At 35.0% G+C, this 26,300-nt stretch overlaps 1 protein-coding gene across 2 annotated transcripts in view; it reads left to right on the top strand.

Moving 5' to 3' along the window:
* Positions 1-26,300, top strand: part of LOC149779668 (ATP-dependent translocase ABCB1-like) — a 142,764-nt gene that overhangs the window by 23,871 nt on the left and 92,593 nt on the right. For both annotated transcript variants that reach the window (XM_089940489.1, XM_089940490.1), the window contains 4 exons: positions 13,038-13,109; positions 16,855-17,003; positions 18,614-18,750; positions 22,559-22,644. In XM_089940489.1, coding sequence (XP_089796615.1) covers positions 13,038-13,109; positions 16,855-17,003; positions 18,614-18,750; positions 22,559-22,644 — 444 coding nt within the window. The remainder of the gene's footprint in view (positions 1-13,037; positions 13,110-16,854; positions 17,004-18,613; positions 18,751-22,558; positions 22,645-26,300) is intronic.

The raw sequence follows: 26,300 nt of genomic DNA, 5'->3' as shown, positions 1-26,300 counted from the left end.
ACACACACTTTTCTCCTCAGCACTAACTCTTTGCTCAGCATGTGTTAGGTTGTATACAGGAATCCATCATTTATTATAAACCAGGTTGACATATTTTTTTGCTGTTTGCTGAAGCTTTGAGTATAAAAATCTCATTTTCTGTAAAATCATTGTTGTTTAAAAAGATCTGTATTCCCACTGATAATTGTATAGTGCTTTATGGTGTTTAAAAATCCCTATTTATCCAATGTTAATTATGGATTGCTTTTTCTAGTTTAAAATGACCTTTTTTCCAATGTTAATTATAGAGTGCTTTTTGGTCAAGTGACAGAATATTAGCATTCATTGAAACTCTCTTGTCATGCTGTGATCTTTGTATGTTTCTGTTTTAACCCTTAATTATATTATTAAGAACTTCTTATTTGAAGTAGTAACACAATAAATAACTATTTTTCCTCACTCATAAGTTGTGTCCAACTGCAAACAACAATGATTCTGACCTGCCACAGCATAATATGCCTACAGCTCTGGGTCTATTCTGTTTGTTCTGTTGATTACTGATAAGAAACTGTGGACTTGACTTTTAAATGAGTATAAATGGTGTCCTGTCCTGGACTCTTTTCGCACAGGCAGTTTTTTAAAAAAGTATAACCTAGTGTAGGTCATCAAGTTGCAGGTCAGAATGTGGACTTTTCGGACAGGTAGGTTTAAGCATAACATGGTGTAGGTCATAAAGTTGCATATCAAAATGTGGACTCTTTGGACAGGTAGTTTTTAAGCATAACATGGTGTAGGTCATAAAGTTGCATATCAAAACGTGGACTCTTTGGACAGGTAGTTTTTAAGCATAACATGGTGTAGGTCATAAAGTTGCATATCAAAACGTGGACTGTTTGAACAGTCAATTTTGAAGTATAACATGGTGTAGGTCATAAAGTTGCATATCAAAACGTGGACTGTTTGGACAGTCAATTTTGAAGTATAAAACAGTGCATGTCATGAAGTTGCAAATAAGCTGAACGTATGTTAACAGTCATATCATAAACGATGTGGTCTTAAAAACTGTGCTCTTTTAATTTATGTATTTCTACAGTCCATCTATAATGTTTAGTTTTGCATCAATTTAGTTTTAGTACTTTGCCCCAGATATAGTGTGGTTCTGGTAATCAAGCATACTTTATTTTAATAACCTCTAACTTTTAACTTTTTTATCATGAATGCCAAAAAAAAAAAAGAGTTGGTGCCAAAGTGCCTCATTTTTCACCTTCAAACCAGTAACTTTAGATTGGAAACTTTGACATAAACTTATATGAGCTAAATATGAAAATAGTAAAAAGAAATTAGCACTGACCATTCTACTCTTTTCTACAACTTTTCATTCCCATAACAGAAACAGAGACTTGTTGCTTTTTTTTGGGGGGGGTGGGGTGTCCATATGTACAGATGTACTGGTACTGCTATGAATGTGGATTAAACTTGTAGAATAAATATGCATAAATACTGACACATGATCTTGTCTACATATTTTGTGTGTAAGATTTTATTCCTGATTGATACCCACTTTGACCCAGTTTTCAACTGTTTAAACTACATGTACCACAAGGTACAATGACCTTAATGTATCAGACCATGGTAGCTTTTCACCTTTTCAAGTTACCTATACCTAAGGTACAGCGACATTAATGTAACAGATATGATAGCTTAACACCTTCTTAAGCTACCTGTACCGACAATACAGTGATGTTAATGTAGCAGGTTACTGATTTATTGATTACATGTAATTTAGATGTTGAACTGGTGGGATAGTCCTGACCTGGAAGAAAATTTTATCTTGGATAGATGACTTTGCAAACAGTGGGAGTGTACATTTAGTTGTCTCTTGTACATTGCTGTTGCACAACACATGTGCAATAAGTATTCTTATGGAAGCATTTTTCTCTGTTTCCTTAGTGGTTGAAACCATGAACAATGGTGCCTTGTTTGAAAATGAATAGCCCCAATGTCAGTTTTAAAAAATTAAAAAATTTATATACCTTTTCAAGGTGTTTAACATCAATACTTTTTGCATTGTATCTTGTAGGACTTGGATATGGTTAAATTATCTGGATAGGTTTATATTCCAAGTTTATTTGGTCAGGTATTAGTTCTTATTGTCATGGACCAGAAGAGCTTATGGGATTGCTTGTTATCTGTTGTCCATCCATTAGCACAAGTTTGTTATCCTTGCTTTTGTTAAACTGAAAAATTGCCATGAAACTTAAACACGTTCATCCCATGGTCTAGTTCAGGGCAAAAATACAGCCTGCAGGCTGGATCTGGCCAGTGACTTGTATTTTCATCATATGGTGTCATATTCTTAGAACACACATATCTAGTGTAAGTGCAGAATTTCCCTCAAAAATTAAAAAGTCATTTTATTTCTTTCATTGTTCTCAGTAGGAATTTGATAATTCAAATCCTGGGATACATTTTCCAAAAATGTGAGTCCTGTGCACTCCACTGTTTATAGAAGCCTGTAGACCTAATCTTAGAGGTCCATTACTAGATTGTGGAGGTGACCTGGAAGCAGGGATCTCATATGCCTTGAACTGTTCATTAATACATGAACACAAAAAGCATTTAATTCTTTAAGGAATGAAGTTTTGTTTTGCTTTTAAAAGAAATTTGAGCATAATTATTAAGTAGCCATTATGAGGTAGTTATGTAAAATCTCAAACATCTTCAACTTGATGATCACCCCCAAAAAATGATAAGATTTTCCCATGCCATGATGAAGGTATGTTTCAGAAGTGCCAGCACATGAAAAATATCCAGTCGGGAATTGGGGGAGGCTTGAAATTCGTTTTCCACAAGTTGACTCGGTGCAAGACGGGGGCTTTATCTTTGTGCTTGATACCAATAGTGAACGTGCCGCCAAGCTTGTTATCATTTGTAATGTTATTGCACCACAGATGTGAAACTTACCTGCCAGTATTTTGGATATTTATGTTGTGTACTTAGCACTGTTCCAGATTTTGCCCAGAAGCCCATGAGTTTAGCTTTTGATATTGGACTTGAGGTTGGCATTGAAAATCTTAAGACAAACATTTTTAAAGAGGTGATTTTGGTGTGCAATTAATGCTTTGTAGCTAATATCATGCCTTGTAGTCAAAATAAAGTTTTTTGTGTGATATATTACCCGTCTCAAAGTTTATTAGGACAACTTTAACAATTCATCCCCTGTCAGTTTGCCCCCATTTCTGAATTTGACAAGTTATGGCACATTCTTTACAAAGATGTATATGTTGCTTGTTTGCAACAGTTTTGATGAAAACTGTGCTCTGTCCTAAAGGCTTTAATTGTACAAGGTGAAGCAGCTCTGTCCTAAAGGCTTTTCTTGTACAAGGTGACACAAGTGGCAAGAATACTGGTTTTGTACAATGTGAAGCATGACAGCATGTAATTACTAATGAGTGAAAGAGGGATAATATTATGAGACTGGTCAGTTATAGCATCAGGACAGAAATCTGGTCCTTGTAACATGGTGAAAAACTGGTTGGGAAAATTCTCTCGGGTCAAGGACTTTTTTTATTTAGCATTCACACTGTTGGCTTTGGAAAAAACATCTAACAAGCACTTGTAGGTTGAGAGATGGTGAAGTCAGTCACCTTAGCTATAGCCGAGTCTGCAAACATCCACTCCCTCAACACTAAGTTATACATATCATCAAAAGCGTTGGTCCTAAGGAACCTAATATTCAGTTTTAATGTAAGCCAATCATTGCTTAGGATTGTTTCATGTCTTCCTCTGAGAAGTAGGCACTCGCCACATATCAGTACAGCAGGTATTTAGCATTAGTTCTGTTTAGCATTGCTTGCACCTCATAAAATTTATGAAATGTTACAGGTTCATATAAGTGAAGCATCGCCAGGTCTTTAGCTACAGGGTCTTGCTTTTGCAGAAATACTTCCATATTTTGCCATGGTAATCTACAGACCACTTAACTGCATTACACACTTCTCTACCATGTTAAGTAATTCTGTCCAGAAATCCCTGAACATGTCAGCTATGATGGGCAAATAGTCAGTATAAAACACAACCTTCTTGAGAAGGTCATAGATGTTAAGTTGTTAGATAGCCTTTGGCTTTATTTGCATCATTACCATGGTTGTCAGCAGCATCTATTATCACCATGGTTGCCAGCAGCATCTATTATCACCATGGCTGCCAGCAGCATCTATCATCACCATGGTTGCCAGCAGCAGATGCATGCTCAAGATTTACAACAGCTGTTTCCAGGTTCTTCTCAAGAGCATACAGAACTGTTTCCTTACTTACAAGCCACTGAACCATACAACAACAACAACAACAACAACAACAAGCCACTGAACATGCTTGATTGAGCTAAAATGTGCCAGTCAGTTTAGTTTACATTTGCATCTTATTTCAATTCATGCCTCCTTTTAGGGCAGAAATAGTGAAACCCAAATATGTCCTAAGAGGTATCCTCAAGTACTGGCAAAAATGATGACTTCCTATTTGCATCTATTGCAACTAGTTATAGTTTATGGGCAGCACAGTGCATAATAATACTATTAGGAACATTCACACCTTTGATCCGAAATTGACAGGTGCTCCATCAAAATTTGCACAAGTGAGGGATGGTTTCCATATTTGTCTGTATCTGGTTTCAAAGAATCTATTTTAGTTCCAATACTTTCTATGGCAATGTTGATTGCAGCCTAAATACCATCTGATGTGGCACTAGCGAGTGGAATGATAGACATCATTCTGGTGATGGGCATCATATCTGCAGGCAAGACACCCTGCAAACACCATCTCTTGCACAAAAATGGCTGGATCAGTGTTACCATCAGCAAGAATGCTTATGGACTGGGACTCAAATATCTCTTTTAATTGGTGCCTTGAGGGAACAAACTTTGGAGTTGAAGAAAGATATACATCAGTGACTGTTGTTGAAATTTTGTCCCAGATTTAGGCCATTCTTTTGCTGGATGTTACAAGCTAAATCAAAATCAGAGAAAGATTATCCAGCTTTAATCACCCCATACTCATACTGTTGATACTTAGTTTTAACTGTGGTTGAGAACAGACAAAGGTTTGAGTAATAAAGGCTGGCATATTGCATGCTAAATTTGCAGATTTCCTTAACCTTTTACTTCACAAGTCAACCACACCAGTGGCTTAGTGGTTAGAGCATATGCCTCGGATGCGGGAGGTCATGGGTTCAAACCCCGGCCGAGTAATATGAAAGACTTACATAAATGGTACTAACAGCTGCCTCGCTAGGTGCTCAGCATTAAGAGATAGTGTTAGGACTGGTCGGCCTGGTGTCAGGATAATGTGACTGGGTGGGATATCATGCTATGTGTCTGTGGGATGATGCCCAAGTGCTAGACATTACTATAAACTGCCATGCTGCAGACATCGTGACGATATGACTGATTTTTTTTTAAAGCTGCGTTAAAAATCCTAATCATACACACACACATACTTCACAAGTCTCTTACTGTTGATTGACTTTGTTTGTGTCATACTTTTATACACTTTTCAGATGATTTGACGATTAAATAGTGCATTTTCTTAAATTTATAGTAACAAGAAAGAAAGTATCAAATGTTACACATTCGACTGGCTAGTGCTGCTAACATAGGTCAGGTCTTTGGCTAAAAAGAATCATCCTGGACCTCAGACAAACGTAATTTTCAGGCCCTGCAATTAATGGATGCTTTTTATATTTGATTTTCACTAAAATATATCTTGCCTTATCTAGTTGGTCTTAAATGAAAATGGTGCTGATTAGACCTCCAGTATGGCCACCATGGAATTCATTAAAAGAATCATGTTTTACATGTACCTGACTCTCCTGAACAGAGGTGGTCATAGAGACATTTGATTTTAATTAAATAACTTCTTATGATATTTCTTAAATGAAAATTGTCAATGTAAAGGCCTTGAACATATGTATTCGAATGATTGATTTAGCTGCCAGAATGCCTGCCTTGGTGACATTGAAACTCTTTATATATCTTTTCTGTCCTAATGGATGGTTGTATCAACTTGGGATTTTCACATGCAAAAGCACTATAGCAGTATATAACTGGTTCTGAATGAAAATGGGAATAATGTGACCTCCAACAAAGCACCACAGAGGCCATCTAAAAATTCTTTCTTATGACAACTTTGCTTGTATTAACCGATTCGGCCCCGATCCCGTCTGTAGGCGTGATGAGGCTGTACTCTACTTCAAAGCCCTGCAGATCAAGGCCATTTAAGATAGACCAACATGAATGGTATTAAAAAAAAGCAGACAGATATAGCTCTAAAATGATATCAAATAATCTGGAAGTTCTAGTTGCACTACAAAATACAGTTAGTAAAGCTCATTTTTTGGACCCATTTTTTTCCACCCAAAATTCGCTCGAGATCGGAATGCGATTTTGTGTCCGGATTTTAGACCTTTTGGCCTCAGATCTAAGGCATACCGGTCTTAACTGCACACAGACAGGTGAACCTTTGCAAAAACTAGGATAAGGTGGGCATTTGGAATAAATTGCGGTCTCCATACGAAAATGATGGGTCTATTAAGCAAAAAAAAAAAAAAAAGAACTCCAACTTCTACCCTTCTGCTCATGCGCAAGCAAAATAACCAATGGAAATTGATGTTTCTAATACAACTAGGCATTATTCTCATGCATAATCCGTTGAAAACCGCTGTATTACGATGTATTCAGAAATAGCACCCCAAATCTCGTTCCTACACACATTTCAGGCAAAAACAACAAAAACCTCTGGGGCCGAATGAGTTAATGCCATACTGATTAAAATCGAAATCTACCTGTATAATAGATAGATCCGACAAACACAGATAATGTCTAATGTTTTCTGATCCTTAGAATTTCCAATCCACTTATTCATTGACCATTAATAATGTCGAGAGTTAACAGTAGTAATTATGATAATTCAAAATGAAGTTTACACTTTCATAAATGTAAAAGCAGTAATTTAATTGGTGAACTGAAAAATCAACAGAGCAAGACCTTGTTTTGCTGTCCATCAGATCTCCTTATACAGTATCAGATATCTCAATTTTAATCAGGTTGGTATGAATCATGGCATTGACATTGGGTTTTTTATAAAAAAAAAGACTTCTTACAATATTTAATTTTATGAAAGATACAGGTGGCTATTTTTTGAAAATCTTGTTATAGGCTTCTACTAGATTGATGGTTAAAAGACTTCATGGCAGTTGGTACTGAATTGAAATGGTGCTGATCTGAACTCCAGTATGGCCACCTTGGCAGCCATCATTAGAGTCTTGTTATTTTTGTTGTTCCAAATGGAAATCTATTTTGACATGGGGATTTTCACCAGAAGACTTCTTTGATATCTACTTATATAACATCCAGTATGGCCATCATGGTGGATATTTTGAAAATCTTATCGCTACTTATCCAGTCAGTTGATGCTGATGTTGACAGGTTTGGTTTTCACCAGAAGTCTTCTAATGGTTGCTGGTTTTTCCTAAATATGGTGCCAAATAACATCCCAGGGCTAGAACAATTTGCAGTAATCCACTATCTTGAGGCAAATAAATTTCCTGTCTGACTAGTAGTTTTCATGAAGTTTGATGGATAGGAATGTTTCAGTTGTCACCAGTCATCATTTATGTTATGCTGTCATATGCAATATTCAAAATTCTGAAAGATTGGACAATGTTCAAGTTCTCAGAGCTAATCTCATAAATCACTGAGGTTCACTTGCTTCCCTCGAGGGCTAGAACAAAGAAAGAATTTACAAATTGTATTTCAAAACAATGATGTATAAATCTTTACCAGCTTTGTTAGATTTTATACAGATAAACTTGTGTCAAAAACTGTTAGTCTGAGTCCCCTCTGACATTTTTCTACCCCATATTAGACATTTGGACATTTACCCCATATTAGATATTTGGACATTTATTTTTGAAGTGTGAGGTCAGAGTGCATTGTGTATTTAAAAGTTAGAATTCACTGAAAGTATGTTTGCTGGCATATGATAGGTGCTTACTTCTAATAAAAGAAAGAGGCAAATAATAATTTATGAATTCTTTTCAAACACTAGAGCATCAGTTCCATCTAGGGACTCTTGTTTATCTTGAATTTCATTAATTGTAAGGGTTTGTATCAGCTCTGTATGAAGTGGTAATTATGAAAAATATTTTATTTCTTCCAAATCAAAAATCATTATGATAACTTAAAAGAAATTTTACTTCAAAAGTATTTTTGAATAAAATTTAAATTTCATGTCTGTGATGTCATTGCATTTGTAAGAGATTGATGAATTCCATACCATATTTGTCTTGCTTCTAGCAATGTTTTCAATATCTCTTATTGTGAAACATTCATCTTAAGCCAGTAAATAAATATTCTTTTCTACCAGAATTTCAACCTAAAGAAAAATACTTTATTTAATAGTACATATACAGTAATGTTTCATGAATCCAGGACAAACCATTTCTATTAACTTAGTTAGATTGACCCAACTGTGAAATAAATAAATTAGTTAGAAATGACTTGCAGTTCAATGTACCAGCATTTTTGCATTCTGATATGATCATTGTTGAAGAAAAATAAACCTGAACATGTCCTTTAGGCAAAAAGAAAAATATGTTTCTTATTGCACTGGTTATAAAATTAGGGTAGATATGTATTTTTTACAATAAGATTATATATATTAAAGTGATTAGTATATAAAATGTATTGGGAAAAACCAGCTCGATTAGATGCACGATTTCTGATTATAATTTTTTTTTTACCTGTCTGAAGAAAAAAGGCTATGGTCGGTGCCAAAAAATAGCTAACTGGATACACACATTGTTTTCCTTATGGAATACATTTCTGAATGCCTTCTTAGTTTACGTACCGTATATACTTGCTTTTAAGTCAAGTCCAACTGCAGATCCAGATCTGCCATTGCATGTTTATGTTGTTAACTCAACTTAGAAGTGAGTATATACTTCAGTGTCTGTAATCTGACATTCTTCCACAAGGGACATAGATTTTTAATCCCTTGAATGTTCACTGTAGATTGATCAATTAATTGTATAAAACATTTACAGTTTTAGAGGAGTTAATCTACATGTTCCCTGTTATAAAAATACATGAACTAAGAGTAGACGTGTAATTAGGAGTGCTTGTAACTGATGAAATGTGGTGTGTGAAACAGGTTTCCTGATGTGGCAGTTTGTTTAGACTCAATGTAAATATTTATTTTCCATGCATTTTGTTATAAAATTCCTTACTCAAGAACACCTTTCTGCAGACTATGTATGTATGTATGGTTGTATGTATGTATGTATGTATACATGCATGTATGTATAACAGAGATCTTTGAACCAAGTATGTTGAACCGAAATTACATATGCCAGATTGGCTACAGTTTATTACTCTGGGCTCAGGATGGGAATGTCCATGCCTTGCATATGCTTTTGTGGCAAAGTCTTCTGCATATTAAAAGCATTTGTGTGCAACTTTAAAAGAGCGTTCTGCATTGTCCACTGTAACTAAGACTACAGCATTGTCTGCTGTAACTAAGACTACAGCATTGTCCACTGTAACTAAGACTACAGCATTGTCCACTGTAACTAAGACTACAGCATTGTTCCATGCAGCTTCCACTACAGCATAATTATATTGCTGTGATTTTCATACGAGAGCAATACAACTGAAGCCACCCACCACTGTGCTTAGTCTGTAATGGACAACATTGTCAATTGATCAAATTCCTCAACATAAATGTTGATTTTTGAAAATTCACGATGCATGCCCTGTATATACAAAACACACACATGTCCTATTGGGAATAGGCTAGACCCAGATCTTTCAGTACATTATGCAATGTCAGATCTGGATCTGTTTTCAAATGGATACATATTATCATATATACAATAGTTCGAGCATGATTATGGTCATCAGTAATGTTCAAGCTGCAGGTTGGACCAATGTTCTATCCATCTAGAGTATGTTTTATGATCTCATTGCTTGTATTTGCAGATTGGACCAATGTTCTGTCAATCTAGAGTGTGTTATATAATCTTATTGGTTGTATTTCATGGAAACAATGATAATGTATGTAATCTCAGTGGTTGTACTTTACATATCATTGAAAAATCTCACCTCCATCTGTGTTTGTGAGTTCAGATTCCCGCTCCTCAACCAATCTGATTAAAATCACATGAAGATCTGAAAGGGACTGTTTAGGGGTCATGTTCTGGTGACCTTTTAATTATCCAATGGAAATGCAGCTCTCAGAAATTTGAAAGTGAATGAAATTGTTTGGCACACATTGATGCTTTTCAGCCACACTGTTCAGTCTCCCAAATGAGAAGGTACAAGACTATATCTGATTTGCTGATAAAGTTAACAATTCTAATAATAACATAGGACACCAGTTTTGTGCATTTTGATTTTACTGGTCAAATAGTTTGCCAATTCCCAAAGTTAAAACATGCATCAGAACAAGCTGTCTGATTCACATGTATAACAATTTGTCAGCTAGTTTGCAGAGGTGTTTGAGTACTCAGGCACTACATGCTTATTGATTATAGCAGCCATACCTCTATTTTATTGGCCACATACTTAATGCTGATTTCTAACAGCAGCCACATCAGGCAGGGTCATGTAGCAGTAAGGAACAGACTTGCTTCCACATAAGTCTGCAGTAGCTAGTTAGAGGTTTTGTTGATTCATTGGTCTTTCATAACGCCAGACAGAGATATTTCTATAAACAATGGAGCAAACTTGTTACTGTTGCATCCTTAATTTGGTGCTACATTAAATGTACATGTGTATTGACTCTAAGTTGTTATAAATTGATATAACTTTTGATATTAACATGTCACATGTGTACACACCCATATCTGCAGTGTCACCAAAGAACAGGACAGGTAGGTGCACATAAAATGTGCATTCATTTTTATGTCATTATGCCAGTAAAAACTCTTTATTATTTTTATTACATGACAAAAGAAAGAAAGAAATAGGGAATTAAACTTGACATAACATGTGATCGTAATTACTATATGATTGTAATTACCATATGATCATAATTACTACATGTATATGATCATAAGTACTATATGACTAATTGTTGAATTAATTGTTATATTATTATTTACAGATGGTAAAATAGTTCCAATGACCTAATGTTTCTTATTGTATAATCAGGGCTTTCCTTATTAGCCGGGCGTTGATTGATTTACCTGGCTCTTTTAACCAGGGCATTCCTTATCAGCCGGGCATTCATTGATTTATCTGGCTCTTTTACTTTAAACCCAGCTACTTAAAAACAACAAACTATCTCCATATAGGAAGGGTCCCCAAAGCCCCCACCTTCTTTGGCAACTCTGTCTCCAACTTTAAATCTAATGGAAGGCCCTGTGTAATGCAACTCTGACTTTAAATAAAATTTGTCTTTGTCTGGTCTCTTTATACAAATGACTAGTTATTTTTTTATATAAAATTGTATCCCTTTCTGATAACATCTTTTCAGTTTGCTTGCACCGAATCTCTAGTTTATTGTCATAGTTCATCTTTGTCATCATGATGTCTTATCATTATCATCATTATAATCACCACTGCATCCTCCTGTTTCTCCACATCAGTATTACTATTATCATTTAGCCTATCGTGTGCTGAAAAATGGCGTTAAACCCCACAACAACAACAGCTATTATCATTCATGGCATTAAACCCCACAACAACAACAACAACAACAACTAATATCATTCATGGCGTTAGAACCCACAACAACAACAACAACTATTATCATTCATGGCGTTAAACCCCACAACAACAACAACTGTCATCATTCGTGGCATTAAACCCCACAACAACAACAACAACTGTTATCATTCATGGCATTAAACCCCACAACAACAACAACAACTGTTATCATTTGTGGCATTAAACCCCACAACAACAACAGCTGTTATCATTCGTGGCATTAAACCCCACAACAACAACAACTGTTATCATTCGTGGCATTATACCCCACAACAACAACAACAACTGTTATCATTTGTGGCATTAAACCCCACAACAACAACAACAACTGATTGCTATCATCATCTACACTTACAGTTGTGGCTGATGGTGATTATGATGGTGGTGTTCATATTGGTGGTCATGCTAGGGATTGTAGTGATGACGATGATCTGGCTGTTGTTCATGAAGATTGTGAATTGATTTTGGTAGTGCTATTGCTGGTAATGAAGAGGGTGGTCATGTTGATGATGAAGAGTTGGTGACCCTGATTAAGGTACTCATAATGATTGTTGATAGAGGATGGTGGTCATGTTCATGGTGAAGATAAAATTAATAATGATGGTTGATAGAGGATGGTGGTCATGTTCCTGCTGAAGATAAAATTAATAATGATAGTTGATAGAGGATGGTGGTCATGTTCCTGCTGAAGATAAAATTAATAATGATAGTTGATAGAGGATGGTGGTCATGTTCCTGCTGAAGATAAAATTAATAATGATGGTTGATAGAGGATGGTGGTCATGTTCATGACGAGGATAAAGTTAATAATGATGGTTGATAGAGGATGGTGGTCATGTTCATGCTGAAGATAAAATTAATAATGATAGTTGATAGAGGATGGCGGTCATGTTCCTGCTGAAGATAAAATTAATAATGATAGTTGATAGAGGATGGTGGTCATGTTCCTGCTGAAGGTAAAATTAATAATGATAGTTGATAGAGGATGGTGGTCATGTTCCTGCTGAAGATAAAATTAATAATGATGGTTGATAGAGGATGGTGGTCATGTTCATGGTGAGGATAAAATTAATAATGATAGTTGATAGAGGATGGTGGTCATGTTCCTGCTGAAGATAAAATTAATAATGATAGTTGATAGAGGATGGTGGTCATGTTCCTGCTGAAGATAAAATTAATAATGATGGTTGATAGAGGATGGTGGTCATGTTCATGATGATTATCTTGTGATGATTATGATGATGACACTGTTAATGATGATGGTTGCTATTATAATTATTATTGTTATTTCAGGGAAGGTTAGCCCTGGTCAGGTGCGAGGGATGGAATTGCATCAAAATGAACTTCATCACAGGGGAGAGAAAGGTATATGTAATAGCTGTTGTCAGATTTTGATGTCATGGGAGCATATAAGCATAAAAATAAATTTTGCATGCAAATAAATATGCATTAATGTCATTGAAAAAGAACGTTTTGAACATAGAGTGAAAATGTTGGTATGCATAATTGAAAATTTTGACATAACATCATTCCTGGCATTCAACCAATCAAACACTGCCACCTGACTCATTCAAGTAGTTGATTACTAAGTTTTATCTTTTTAGACCTTTTTCTTTATAATAGCGAAGAAAATTCTTCTTGCCTGCTATTTTTATTTTAAAACTGAATATTTATCACCAAGATCATGTTGAAATGTATTCCCTAGAATTTCCATGATTCAGTTGAGAAATTCTGTGATGATGAAATTAGACACTTGCTATGATCACAAAATTAGACACTTGCTATGATCACAAAATTAGACACTTGCTATGATCACAAAATTAGACACTTGTAAGGTAAGATGAAGGATAAGACCTGAGTAATCCACATGTTTTTCCCTATTGGACCAGGCATCAAGCCTCAGTAAACAAACATTCTCATTATCTTTTGATGTCTCCCGCTCAAACTTAGATTAACTAGGCTATCAGTGCAACAATATAAATAAAAATGTTACAATGTTGTAAAAGTAGATGGCTCAGCTGAAGAAGCAGAGGTAATTTAGTTTGTGGCTTGATGATTATGAGAGGTAATTTAGTTTGTGGCTAGATGATTATGAGAGGTAACTTAGTTTGTGCCTTGATGATTATGAGAGGTAATTTAGTTTGTGGCTAGATGATTATGAGAGGTAACTTAGTTTGTGCCTTGATGATTATGAGATGTAATTTAGCTTGTGGCTTGATGATTATGAGAGGTAATTTAGTTTGTGGCTAGATGATTATGGGAGGTAATTTAGTTTGTGGCTAGATGATTATGAGAGGTAATTTAGTTTGTGGCAAGATGATTATGAGATGTAATTTAGTTTGTGGCTAGATGATTATGAGAGGTAATTTAGTTTGTGGCTAGATGATTATGAGAGGTAATTTAGTTTATGGCTAGATGATTATGAGAGGTAATTTAGTTTGTGGCTAGATGATTATAAGATATAATTTAGTTTGTGGCTAGATGATTATGAGAGTTAATTTAGTTTGTGGCTAGATGATTATGAGAGGTAATTTAGCTTGTGCCCTGATGATTATGAGAGGTAATTTAGCTTGTGCCTTGATGATTATAAGATATAATTTAGTTTGTGGCTAGATGATTATGAGAGGTAATTTAGTTTGTGGCTAGATGATTATGGGAGGTAATTTAGTTTGTGCCTTGATGATTATGAGAGGTAATTTAGTTTGTGGCTAGATGATTATGAGATGTTATTTAGTTTGTGGCTAGATGATTATGAGAGGTAATTTAGTTTGTGGCTAGATGATTATAAGATATAATTTAGTTTGTGGCTAGATTATTATGAGAGGTAATTTAACTTGTGCCTTGATGATTATGAAAGGTAATTTAGTTTGTGGCTAGATGATTATGAGAGGTAATTTAGTTTGTGGCTAGATGATTATGAGAGGTAATTTAGCTTGTGCCTTGATGATTATGAAAGGTAATTTAGTTTGTGGCTAGATGATTATGAGAGGTAACTTAGTTTGTGCCTTGATGATTATGAGAGGTAATTTAGCTTGTGGCTTGATGATTATGAGAGGTAATTTAGTTTGTGGCTAGATGATTATGGGAGGTAATTTAGTTTGTGCCTTGATGATTATGAGAGGTAATTTAGTTTGTGGCTAGATGATTATGAGATGTTATTTAGTTTGTGGCTAGATGATTATGAGAGGTAATTTAGTTTGTGGCTAGATGATTATAAGATATAATTTAGTTTGTGGCTAGATTATTATGAGAGGTAATTTAACTTGTGCCTTGATGATTATGAAAGGTAATTTAGTTTGTGGCTAGATGATTATGAGAGGTAATTTAGTTTGTGGCTAGATGATTATGAGAGGTAATTTAGTTTGTGGCTAGATGATTATGAGAGGTAATTTAGTTTGTGGCTAGATGATTATGAGAGGTAATTTAGCTTGTGGCTAGATGATTATGAGAGGTAATTTAGTTTGTGGCTAGATGATTATGAGAGGTAATTTAGTTTGTGGCTAGATGATTATGAGAGGTAATTTAGTTTGTGGCTAGATGATTATGAGAGGTAATTTAGCTTGTGCCTTGATGATTATGAGAGATAATTTAGTTTGTGGCTAGATGATTATGAGAGGTAATTTAGCTTGTGGCTAGATGATTATGAGAGGTAATTTAGTTTGTGGCTAGATGATTATGAGAGGTAATTTAGTTTGTGGCAAGATGATTATGAGATGTAATTTAGTTTGTGGCTAGATGATTATGAGAGGTAATTTAGTTTGTGGCTAGATGATTATAAGATATAATTTAGTTTGTGGCTAGATGATTATGAGAGGTAATTTAGCTTGTGCCTTGATGATTATGAAAGGTAATTTAGTTTGTGGCTAGATGATTATGAGAGGATATTTAATTTGTGGCTAGATGATTATGAGAGGTAATTTAGTTTGTGGCTAGATGATTATGAGAGGTAATTTAGTTTGTGGCTAGATGATTATGAGAGGTAATTTAGTTTGTGCCTTGATGATTATGAGAGGTAATTTAGTTTGTGGCTAGATGATTATGAGAAAGATGGTTAGCAGTCAGTTCAGTGTACAAGAAGCTAACCATGTTTGTAATGCACTTCTTTTTAAAAAAACAACCATATTTCATGCTTAAATTATGAATGTATCTTATATTGATTTAATAAATGTGAATAAAAATAGAAACCCAGAAAGAAAACAATCAACTTATCAATTTGCGTATGTGATCATGAACAACATTTTTTAGCAGACACACTTGCAGGGATGTGAGGAGTTCATTCACTTGGTCAGTACACAGTTTCCCGAAGCATATCACAACTCCATTCAAAGGGCAAATATATGTATTTGTATGTGATATAAATAAAATATATGTATAGTATGTATGCTGTATCAATGATATACCACTCATATAAATTTTTCATTAAAAAGAAACTCAGCAAGCCTCATTTTCTTTTCGTGAAAAATTTATACATCTCAAGGTATATCATTGATACAGCGTACATACTATACATGTTATCTATTGTGTTTTTTATTTGTCTTGCTTGCCTCTGTGATATAATATTGTCCTTGACAAAGATGCAGTGATAGCTGGGAGCACTTGAGTCATTTTGAAAATATTGTTATTGATACACTTTCTGAATTAAAAGTAATATTACAATAGGGTGTAAACCAAAAGACTTTTTAGGATGCCTGGTTGGTCCAGTTTGAAAATGGTTTTGAGCTGATGGTCATTATGGTCGCCACAGTGACCATCGTGCTTACAAGCCAAGGCCAACTGCAAACTGCACACATACCCATATGTACCATCATGCAGTGTGACACTGATCTGGGTCTATGCAGTTTATAAGACGAGCCCAACTGCAAACTGCAAAGACCCAGATTTACTGTGGCATAACGTATGTAATTTGTTAGGAATAGAACAAAGATCATAGATGGTCTAAAGACCATGATCTGCAGGTACATTATGCAATGGCAGCTCAGGATCAGTCTGTTGTTTGCAGTTGGACTCAACTTATAAGCTAGTATATACAGCATGTATCACATGAAATAGAACATGTATCTTGTATATTACAATTTATATGGCAGTATTAGAATAGTTTTGTTTATTGCAGAAACAAATGGAGTAGTTGTAGACATGAAATCTGAGGACGTGGTGATTAAATCTGGTAAGAATGGGAATGCCAGTTCCTCATCACATGATGATGATCAGGACAAGAAAAAGAAGAAGGAACAACAACCCTTGGTTGGAGTATTTGAAGTGGTAAGTTGTCTACCTTTGAGTTCTGACCCTGTTTTTTGAAGTATTTTTCTGTTACATCTGATTGGTCATACTTAAGATAGACTAAATTTTATTCCAACCAATGGAATGGCAGTATACTAAAGATCCAGGCCAGACTTGTGGTTTCTGTGAAATTTAGCTCAAAACAATGTAATATATTGGTTATATTAACCAACCACAGATTCACATGCATGCATACATATAAATAGTATTTGTTATTGAATTTAGACTGAAAATATTTTGTGAAGACAAAGTGTTATGGTAGTGGCTTGTGAATCAGCTTAACAGAATGAGTCTGTCTAAATATTTATCAGTAAAAATCCAAAACTCTATGTATTATATTTATTATAAACCAGAAAAAGGACTTATACGAAGTTATCTTGTAAACCAGAAAAAGGACTTATACGAACTTATCTTGTACAGTGTAATTGAAATTGAAGCTGAAACATAATGCTAAAATTAAAAAGTTTATTTTCCTTCTTTATGAGAATAAATATAAATGACTTCGTCTTTTTTTAAATTCTCATTATATGAATTCCATTCATGTTAATTACTTCTTTGTGACATGATAGCAGTGATGTAAATATAACTATTTTATTGCAAATTAAGTTTTCATGGTGACAAAAAGTACCAATATTCTTGGATCAAGGAGTCATCTACATTGTGTAGGTACATACTTTAATATATTCGTGTATAAATTGGGTCCAACCTAAACAGAATAGATGTTGATCTGCCATCATATAAAGTGCTGGCACATCAGGGTGTGTCTTGTGTGTCCTACAGATCAGTCCTTACAGACTGCCAGATCCTCTATTGCATTATGCGATGGTTGACTGGCTCTAACTAATAAGAATGTATATATGGTAGTTATTTTCTTTCAAGTCATGGATTGTTCTTGTGACACAGTCAACTCTAGATTGAACAATACAAGCCACTGTCCTTTCAAGTCATGGATGTTTTTTTAACACAATCAACTCTAGATTGAACACGATAAAGTCCCTGTCCTTGCAAGTCATGGATGGCTTTTTGACACAGTCAACTCTAGATTCAATAAAATACAATTCATTGTTCTTTCAAGTCATGGATGGTTTTTGTTACACAGCAAACTCTAGATTGAACATAGTATTGGTCATTGTCCTTTCAAGTTGTCAAGTTTTTCTTGTCTTTGAAATTGACAGAGAATTTTTAGAATGTCAATACCAACAGTCCTTTCTACTATCTCTGGAGGCCACTCTGCAGTTTGCAAACTTTATACATTTTTAAAAGGAAAAGATTTTTCCATATGAAATGGAAGACAAAATATAATTATATCAAGACTCCATTGTAATTGCTATGGTTTGATGGTGAATGAGAAATTTCAGGGTACCAAAATTATACTTTGTTCATATGTACACATGCACACACACACGTGCACACACACACACACACACACACACACACACACACACACACACACATGAGGGAGTGGTGTATATTTTGTGTGTGAATATTTAATGTATAAATTTAAATTTGTTATCAGCAAGTTCCCCTGTTCAGTTATTGCAGTTTTCTGGAATCTGTTATTAATTATTCTTTATATTGTTTCTTCCCAGTTCCGCTTTGCAGACAAGATAGATGTGTTGCTAATGGTTTTTGGAATGTTATTTGCTTGCTGTCATGGAGCTGCGCTTCCAGGAATGATCATCGTATTTGGAGACATGATAGACCTTTTTGTTAATCACGGCAAAAGGTTGTATGAACAAGGCTACTTGATCAGTCTAATCTCGCTGTATCTTATGTTTTGGAAATAATAATAATGTAGACTTTGTGCAGTGCCTAATCATTAGAAGCTTTAAGCACTTTGCAGTATCAGATAGCATAAAACATATACAATGACAAGATTACAAAAACAAAGACCATGAAGTTACAAAACAAAAAGTCTCAACAAGAAAACATTGCAGTAGAGTTTACAGTTGAATATTTTTAGGATACAAAACATTTAAAACATTATGAGGGTCTGGAAACCTAATAGCTTTCATTGTGAGGGTTTGGGAACATAATACCTTTCATTATGAGGGTCTGGAAACAATACCTTTCATTGTGAGCATCTGGAAACCTAATACCTTTCGTTGTGAGGGTCTGGAAACATAATCCCTTTCATTGTGAGGGTCTGGAAACCTAATACCTTTCATTGTGAGGGTCTAGAAACGTAATACCTTTCATTGTGAGGGTCTGGAAACATAATACCTTTCATTATGAGGGTCTGGAAACCTAATACCTTTCATGAATAACAATGAAATTGTGATGGGAAGTGTTCCAAAAATGTGAAAGCTATCCTGTTATGTAAAACTCACCAAATTGCAACCAGCATAGGGCCATATATACTGTCACAATAATGGGCTGGTATCACATAATGGGCTGGTAGATCATGTCACAATAATGGGCTGGTATATCATGTCATAATAATGAGCTGGTATATCATGTCACATAATGGGCTGGTAGATCATGTCACATAATAGGCTGGTAGAACTAGTCACAATAATGGGCTGGTAGATCATGTCACAATAATGAGCTGGTAGATGATGTCACATAATGGGCTGGTAGATCACGTCACAATAATGGGCTGGTAGATGATGTCACATAATGGGCTGGTAGATCATGTCACAATAATGGGCTGGTATATCATGTCACATAATGGGATGGTAGATCATGTCACAGTAATGGGTTGGTAGATCATGTCACAATAATGGGCTGGTACGTCATGTCACAATAATGGGCTGATCATGTCACAGTAATGAGTTGCTAGATCATGTCACAATAATGGGCTGGTACATCATGTCAGAATAATGGGCTGATCATGTCACAGTAATGGGCTGGTAGATCATAGTCTTTGTTCAGTTTTACTTCAGATTTTAAGTGAATAATAGACTAAGATCTACTAATGCATCATGCATGATACATCTCGTTTGTTATCCATTGGATATATGTGTGATACACCAGGATGTACAAGATCAATAGTAAACGTCATACAGGTCATGTTTGCACATTTACTCATTTTAAATTAAATATAAATTGTTTTAAAATTTAATTCTAATTTTGTTTAACCAGGTTCAAAGTCTATTTAGCCCTGATTATTGAATGTTCTCCACCTTAACTGTCATCAAGAAATGTCCAGACAAAAATTATCGATTGCAATGTACAATGGTGGTCATGTACTAAATTGGATCAAGAAAAGAGCACATCAAGTCCAAGCATCACAATATAGGGTAGTACGAATTTGCTTCTCAACACATAGCTTTTATTGTGACATGACGGCACACAGTATTAAACCCGGATTGTACTGGATCACACCTTTAGGTTGGTCTCATCCAGAAAAATTCATATACTTTAACATTGATTCTGCCATATTTACTTTTTGGGGCTTGTAAATATTTATCTTCCCAAGGAATATGGATGTATAATGATCCAGCTGAAGTGAATAATTGCAATTGAAACGATTGTTTAATCAAATTCTAAACAACAACACCGTTACTGAAATAACTGGTGTTGAATACCTACATGACCTGTGTGACTTTTACTATAGTTAGTGTTGTTTACAGTTGAATGTGTTTGTTATACATCAGGATGTACATCATAAACTAGATCTGTTACAGCATGCTGTGACAGATTTCCCTGATGTTATAGCTTGGTATGTGTGATACACTAGAATTCTGTTATGAGCTTGGTATGTGTGATACACTAGAATTCTGTTATGAGTTTGATATGTGTGATACACTAGAATTCTGTTATGAGTTAGATATATGTGATACACTAGGATTCTGTTATGAGTTTGATATGTGTGATATGCTAGGATTCTGTTATGAGTTTGATATGTGTGATACACTAGAATTTCCCATGGCATTGTACTGTGATAGATCTAGCCTGTATTGTTTTCAGTTGGATGTGTGTGCCATGCACCAGAATATACTGGGGCATCATGATATATTTGGGCATAATGCAGTGACATTGTCTATGCTGTTATAAGTAAGATATGTGTCATATTCCAAGATGTATTTGGGCATCATGCTGTGACATAGTCTGTGCTGTTATAAGTTAGATCTGTGTGATACTCCAAGATGTACTTGGACATCATGCTGTGACATAGTCCATGTTGTTATCAGTTAGATCTGTGTGATACTCCAAGATGTACAGGGACATTGTGCTGTGATATTCATCATCTATGTTGTTGTCAGTTGGATATGTATGTGTGATGCACCAGGAAGTACCAGGGCATTATGTGAGGGCAGATCTAGCTTGTGATGTTATCAGGATGTACCAGAGCATTATGTGAGGGCAGAACTAGCTTGTGATGTTATTAGAATATACCAGGGCATTATGTGAGGGCAGATCTAGCCTGTGATGTTATCAGGATGTACCAGGGCATTATGTGAGGGCAGATCTAGCCTGTGATGTTATCAGGATGTACCAGGGCATTATGTGAGGGCAGATCTAGCCTGTGATGTTATCAGGATGTACCAGGGCATTATGTGAGGGCAGATCTAGCCTGTGATGTTATCAGGATGTACCAGGGCATTATGTGAGGGCAGATCTAGCTTGTGATGTTATCAGTTAGATCAAGATGTATTTGAAGCACATACCTAGTGTAAATATTTAGAATCTCTGCTGTGAGTGAAAAAGATTTCTGAAGGGCAAAGGAACATACTGTAAGAGCCACTGATGACCCATTTACTAGATGATTTTTTACATTCAAAACATGTATAAGGAGATAAAGTCGACTTCATTCTGTTAAAAAAGTTAAAAAAGTTTCCATTTTTTTTTTTGAATGTCAGTTTTTGTTTACTGGGCTAAAAAAAGGTATTTGAAGTAGATCAAGGCAGCAAAAATGACTCATCTGGCCAAACACCAAGAACTTGAATGCTTTAGTTGATAACCAAGATGCAATTTCCGAATAATGTTTTATGTCTGGATCATGCTTTGGTCCCTGTTAAAAGTATTGACCCAAAGTAGGGAAAAACATAATTTTGTCTTGCCTTCAGGACATAGGTATCATTTATTCAATGGTGTTTCTTTGTTGTCATTGATGTAGGAATCATCATTAAGATTTTGCATTTAGTTCAGTTGCAAATATGGTCATCAAATTTGATTGCTGTAGATATCATGGAGGATCCTTCTCATTACAGGCCAAAGGAAGTCAAAGTTATGTACTTGTCATACTTCATTCACTTTGCTGATAATTTAGTTGATGCCTTGCTGAAGCAGGCAAGACAATTCTGCAGAATTCCCTTTGCTTATTACTCACCCTACCCCCTGCTCAATTTTAGGGTGGAAAATACCTGTTCTTTTGCTATTTCTGTTCAACATTTTAATCAAACAAGAACCAAACCTCATTCATTTTTATTGTTGGTTTTATCTGAGCCAAATGTATATATGCTTATAGACTTTAACTATCATAACCTGAATGTGTTCACCCACCTCTTATTTGTGCAGGCATCTTTTTATGAGCATGAGGAATGTGAATGAGATTCTGTTGTTTTCATCGTATTATTACAATGTTTCAGCACCAGTCCAAATATGACCATTGGCTCTAGTTCTTTGCAGAATGATCTTGTGGGAACCATGTCAACATATGCCATCTACTACGTCAGTAAGTATATACTTCATATACCTGTTATATCTCCAGCATTTTCACGAGTCTGACATTTATGCCATGTCATGAACATTGAAAGAACATACTAGGGTTACAGCTGTTTTGTATGTACCCCATGAATCCATCCTTTTTTGCATCCATCCATCTCACCTTGGTTTGCATTTAAATCAGTTTTTCTTGCACAGTTGGCTACTCATGATATAAGTTATTATATTTTTCGAAGTGAGATTTGAAATTTATTGGTGGTTGAAAACGTAAATTCTGACAGTGGCGAGACAATTATTTGGAACTACTTTTTCTCAGACAAATACATTATCTGATCACGTTACATCAGGATAAATTTCTCTGCTATTTCTGAATCAAATCCTCATGTGGTACAGTAAGTGGTTCAGCAAGTCAAAATGTTGTTTTATATGATGCATACAACATTTGTGTAAAATGCAGTGAATTGTTTTTAAAAAGAAATATACCATTTGTTTTCATCACATCTGACTTTGAATGGCAACATGCATTATCATTTATCATTGGTGGAATTTACTGCACATAATTTTTTGGGAATTTAATCTAATTATACTTGTTTTAAAATGCTTTTGGCATATATATATATATATATATATATATATATATATATATATATATATATATATATATGTAACATTCATAAAACGTTCCTGCTCTGTGCCAATTGTTCATAACACAATTAAATGTATGTGTTGTGGACAGATAATACAGGGTCAAATATCCTTAACAACAGATAAAGGGTCTGTTACATCTAGGGGCTTAAACTATATAACAAGACAAGGTAAAAATCGACAAGCATTCAATTTTCCAGAACATAAATTTATTTTCCTAAAAAAGAAAATCAAACATAGTGAAAGAATTAAAAACGATGTACAGCGTGAGAATTCTTAAAATATCCTAAATTGTACTATGAATATTTTCCTCTATCCTGAAAACTGTCTTAAGGCACATTAGTCCCCCTCATGAACAGCACCCCTCGCCAGTCCCCACCTAATTTGTATGGCTCGAATCTCTTGGCGCTGACACCTTATTCAACTAAATGACAGTGGGGAGAGTTCAACAGTTTTTGCCAAAACATTTTATTTTGGGAAAACTAGAATAAAGACCATAACAGATAAGGAAGATATTTTGCATCAGTTGGAAAACAGAGTAAAAAGAAAGAGAATTATTCTGTATGCCAAGCAATGTATGTACTAAGATAATTATAAGCTACTGCAATAGTATGGGAAAATATGAACAAGTTTTTCGGATGGAAATAATGCACAACCTTGGGAATGCAGTACAATATCCATCTGATAATATGAGTTCATATTTTCCCATACAAATGCAGTAACATTTCTATTATATGCTCATTTTCTTATTCTACCTAAGGCTTAATTATATAAACAAAAATACACTACAAGAAACAAAAGTAACTGAATATATGTCATATTCCAAACTAAATACACAAGTACAGATTCATCATTACACAACAACAGCATTATTACTGCGCACATAACTCTGCCCAGATAAATTTGAACTTATTCGCATGCTAAATTGAATTGAAATTTGGAGCCATATTGTGAATGAATGCACATTGCAACAACTTTTCCATTTGATCTGGAATGAATAGATTTTGGTGTTTTTGTCAGTTCTGTGAAATTTCATGATTATGGACTGGATTTATTTGTGCCAGTTCTACATGAAATACATCAGATTGAAGCAGGGAGGGAGAGCGTGTTGACATCTGCAAGTTGTTTCTGTTCTGTCATTGAATGTTTGAAATCATAATGTGGGAAAAATATGAAGTCTTTCAATTGCAATTATCAAAAAGATGCTTAGGAATATAAAAGTTTATTTCATTTTTAGTGCAGTAAGGAGGATGTAATTGCACTTGAGTATAGTCGAAATTACAGTACAATTTTGAAATGTGTGATCAAGCTTGAGAACCCATGATATGGCTCATGTAATTCAGATTTGCAGAATTAAGAAAGTACATTTTGAGGAAATTCAGGATGTAAAACTGTAAGTATATTTTTTGCCATTCTTATTACCAGCTATGGAAGACAGTTTATGCCTTGTCACTTGCATGTTATTTGTAAGGACCCTGTCTGGTATCTGTATCTAGCCTAAATCTGAAACATTGTATCAAAAATATTAATGCAGAATGTGCCAATGCAGCTGGTATGTGGCAGTTCACAAAACATCTGCTTAAGCTCATTCAGAAACAAATTTAATAAACCAAAACATAAAGCGACTATTATGAGAGTGTACATAATTTGTTTACAAAGTAGTTTCTAATACACTATTGGGCACATGTGAGTTCAGCATGAAGTTGCACATGAGTTCAATATTGTAAAATATTGCATGATTCTGACAATGTAAAGATAATGGAGAAAATGAGCATATAAGGATGTTTTTGAATGGTTTTGCAATGTGCATGCCATTAATATCCCACTCAAATTTCATGCTTAAGAATAAGAACTATTAATATATGTTAACTTGAAATAAGTCTGTTCTTAAGACAAGAAGAACCTTGTAATAATGCAACTTTTAAATGAAGATAGTCAATGTTTTGAAATAACAAGTAGCTTTCTTAACACATACATATATGTATACTTCCCACAAATATATGCCCCCAGCTTAGACCTGTGTAATGCATATTTTCAATCCATACTTTTGGTGTTACGCCTAGTACCAGATAAATATTCAGGTATGTTACATTCCAGGATGGCTCATTGTCAAGGAAAATACAACTGCTTCACCAAGAGTGGTCTTTATCCTTCTACATTCAACTGAGTCAGACTCTGCACCCTATGGCCCCACCCAGTGATAGATCTTTTCATGACAAGGTGGAGTAACATATTGCCCACCTTCTTTTCTCCTTTTCTGGACCCAGAAGTATAGGTTGTTGATGCTCAATGAGTCAGCTGGGAGGGAATGTGGGCCTGTACCTTCCCTCCATCAGACATGATAGCAAAAGTAGTTCGGAAATGAGGGACATAAATTGCTTTATAGGTCTCACAAAGCAAATCCTGGATCAATAATCTGATGCCTTCCACTAAAAGGAGTTGGGATCTTCATTGTGGACAGGATCACAACAGTTAGAAAGCCCTCCACTCTGAAGCCATAGAAAAGGAATGGAAATTTTTTCATGACTGTTGTTACATCTATGATGTGTCACCACTCTCTGCCTCAGTTCCTCTTCTGGCCAACTTCTTTCTTTTTCTCTTTGAGGACAAGAATTTATCCCTCATCACCATAAATGGATACCAGTCCAAGATCTCTATAAATGGATACTGGGCCAAGATCTCTGACATGTTATGATATTTTGGCTGGGGTGATATTAGACACAATAATAATCTTTCTGACGATGTCCAATTTTGTTTCCAGACCGTTCTCATATTATTCCCAAATTGGAATCTCCTCTGGTTGTAGACATAGTTTAACTCATACGGTTTGAGTCCCTATCATCCACATCCATCAATCATCTATATAACTACTTGCTTTCTGATATCATCAGTATGCAGTTTCATTGAGTTTCATTGAGCTACTTGGCCTCTCCTTGGGCCTGAACTACATGCAGTTCCATCCTGACAAATCAGTTTTCCTAATGATACAACCTTGTTTCATTGCAAACAAAACAGGTTGCC

This window comes from Sinohyriopsis cumingii, chromosome 17, assembly GCF_028554795.1.
Source record: "Sinohyriopsis cumingii isolate HCF-2022 chromosome 17, ASM2855479v2, whole genome shotgun sequence".
In the NCBI taxonomy this organism is placed as follows: Eukaryota; Metazoa; Mollusca; class Bivalvia; order Unionida; family Unionidae; genus Sinohyriopsis; species Sinohyriopsis cumingii.
The sequence above is the reverse complement of the archived record's forward strand: the minus strand, read 5'-3'. Positions and strand labels throughout refer to the sequence as shown.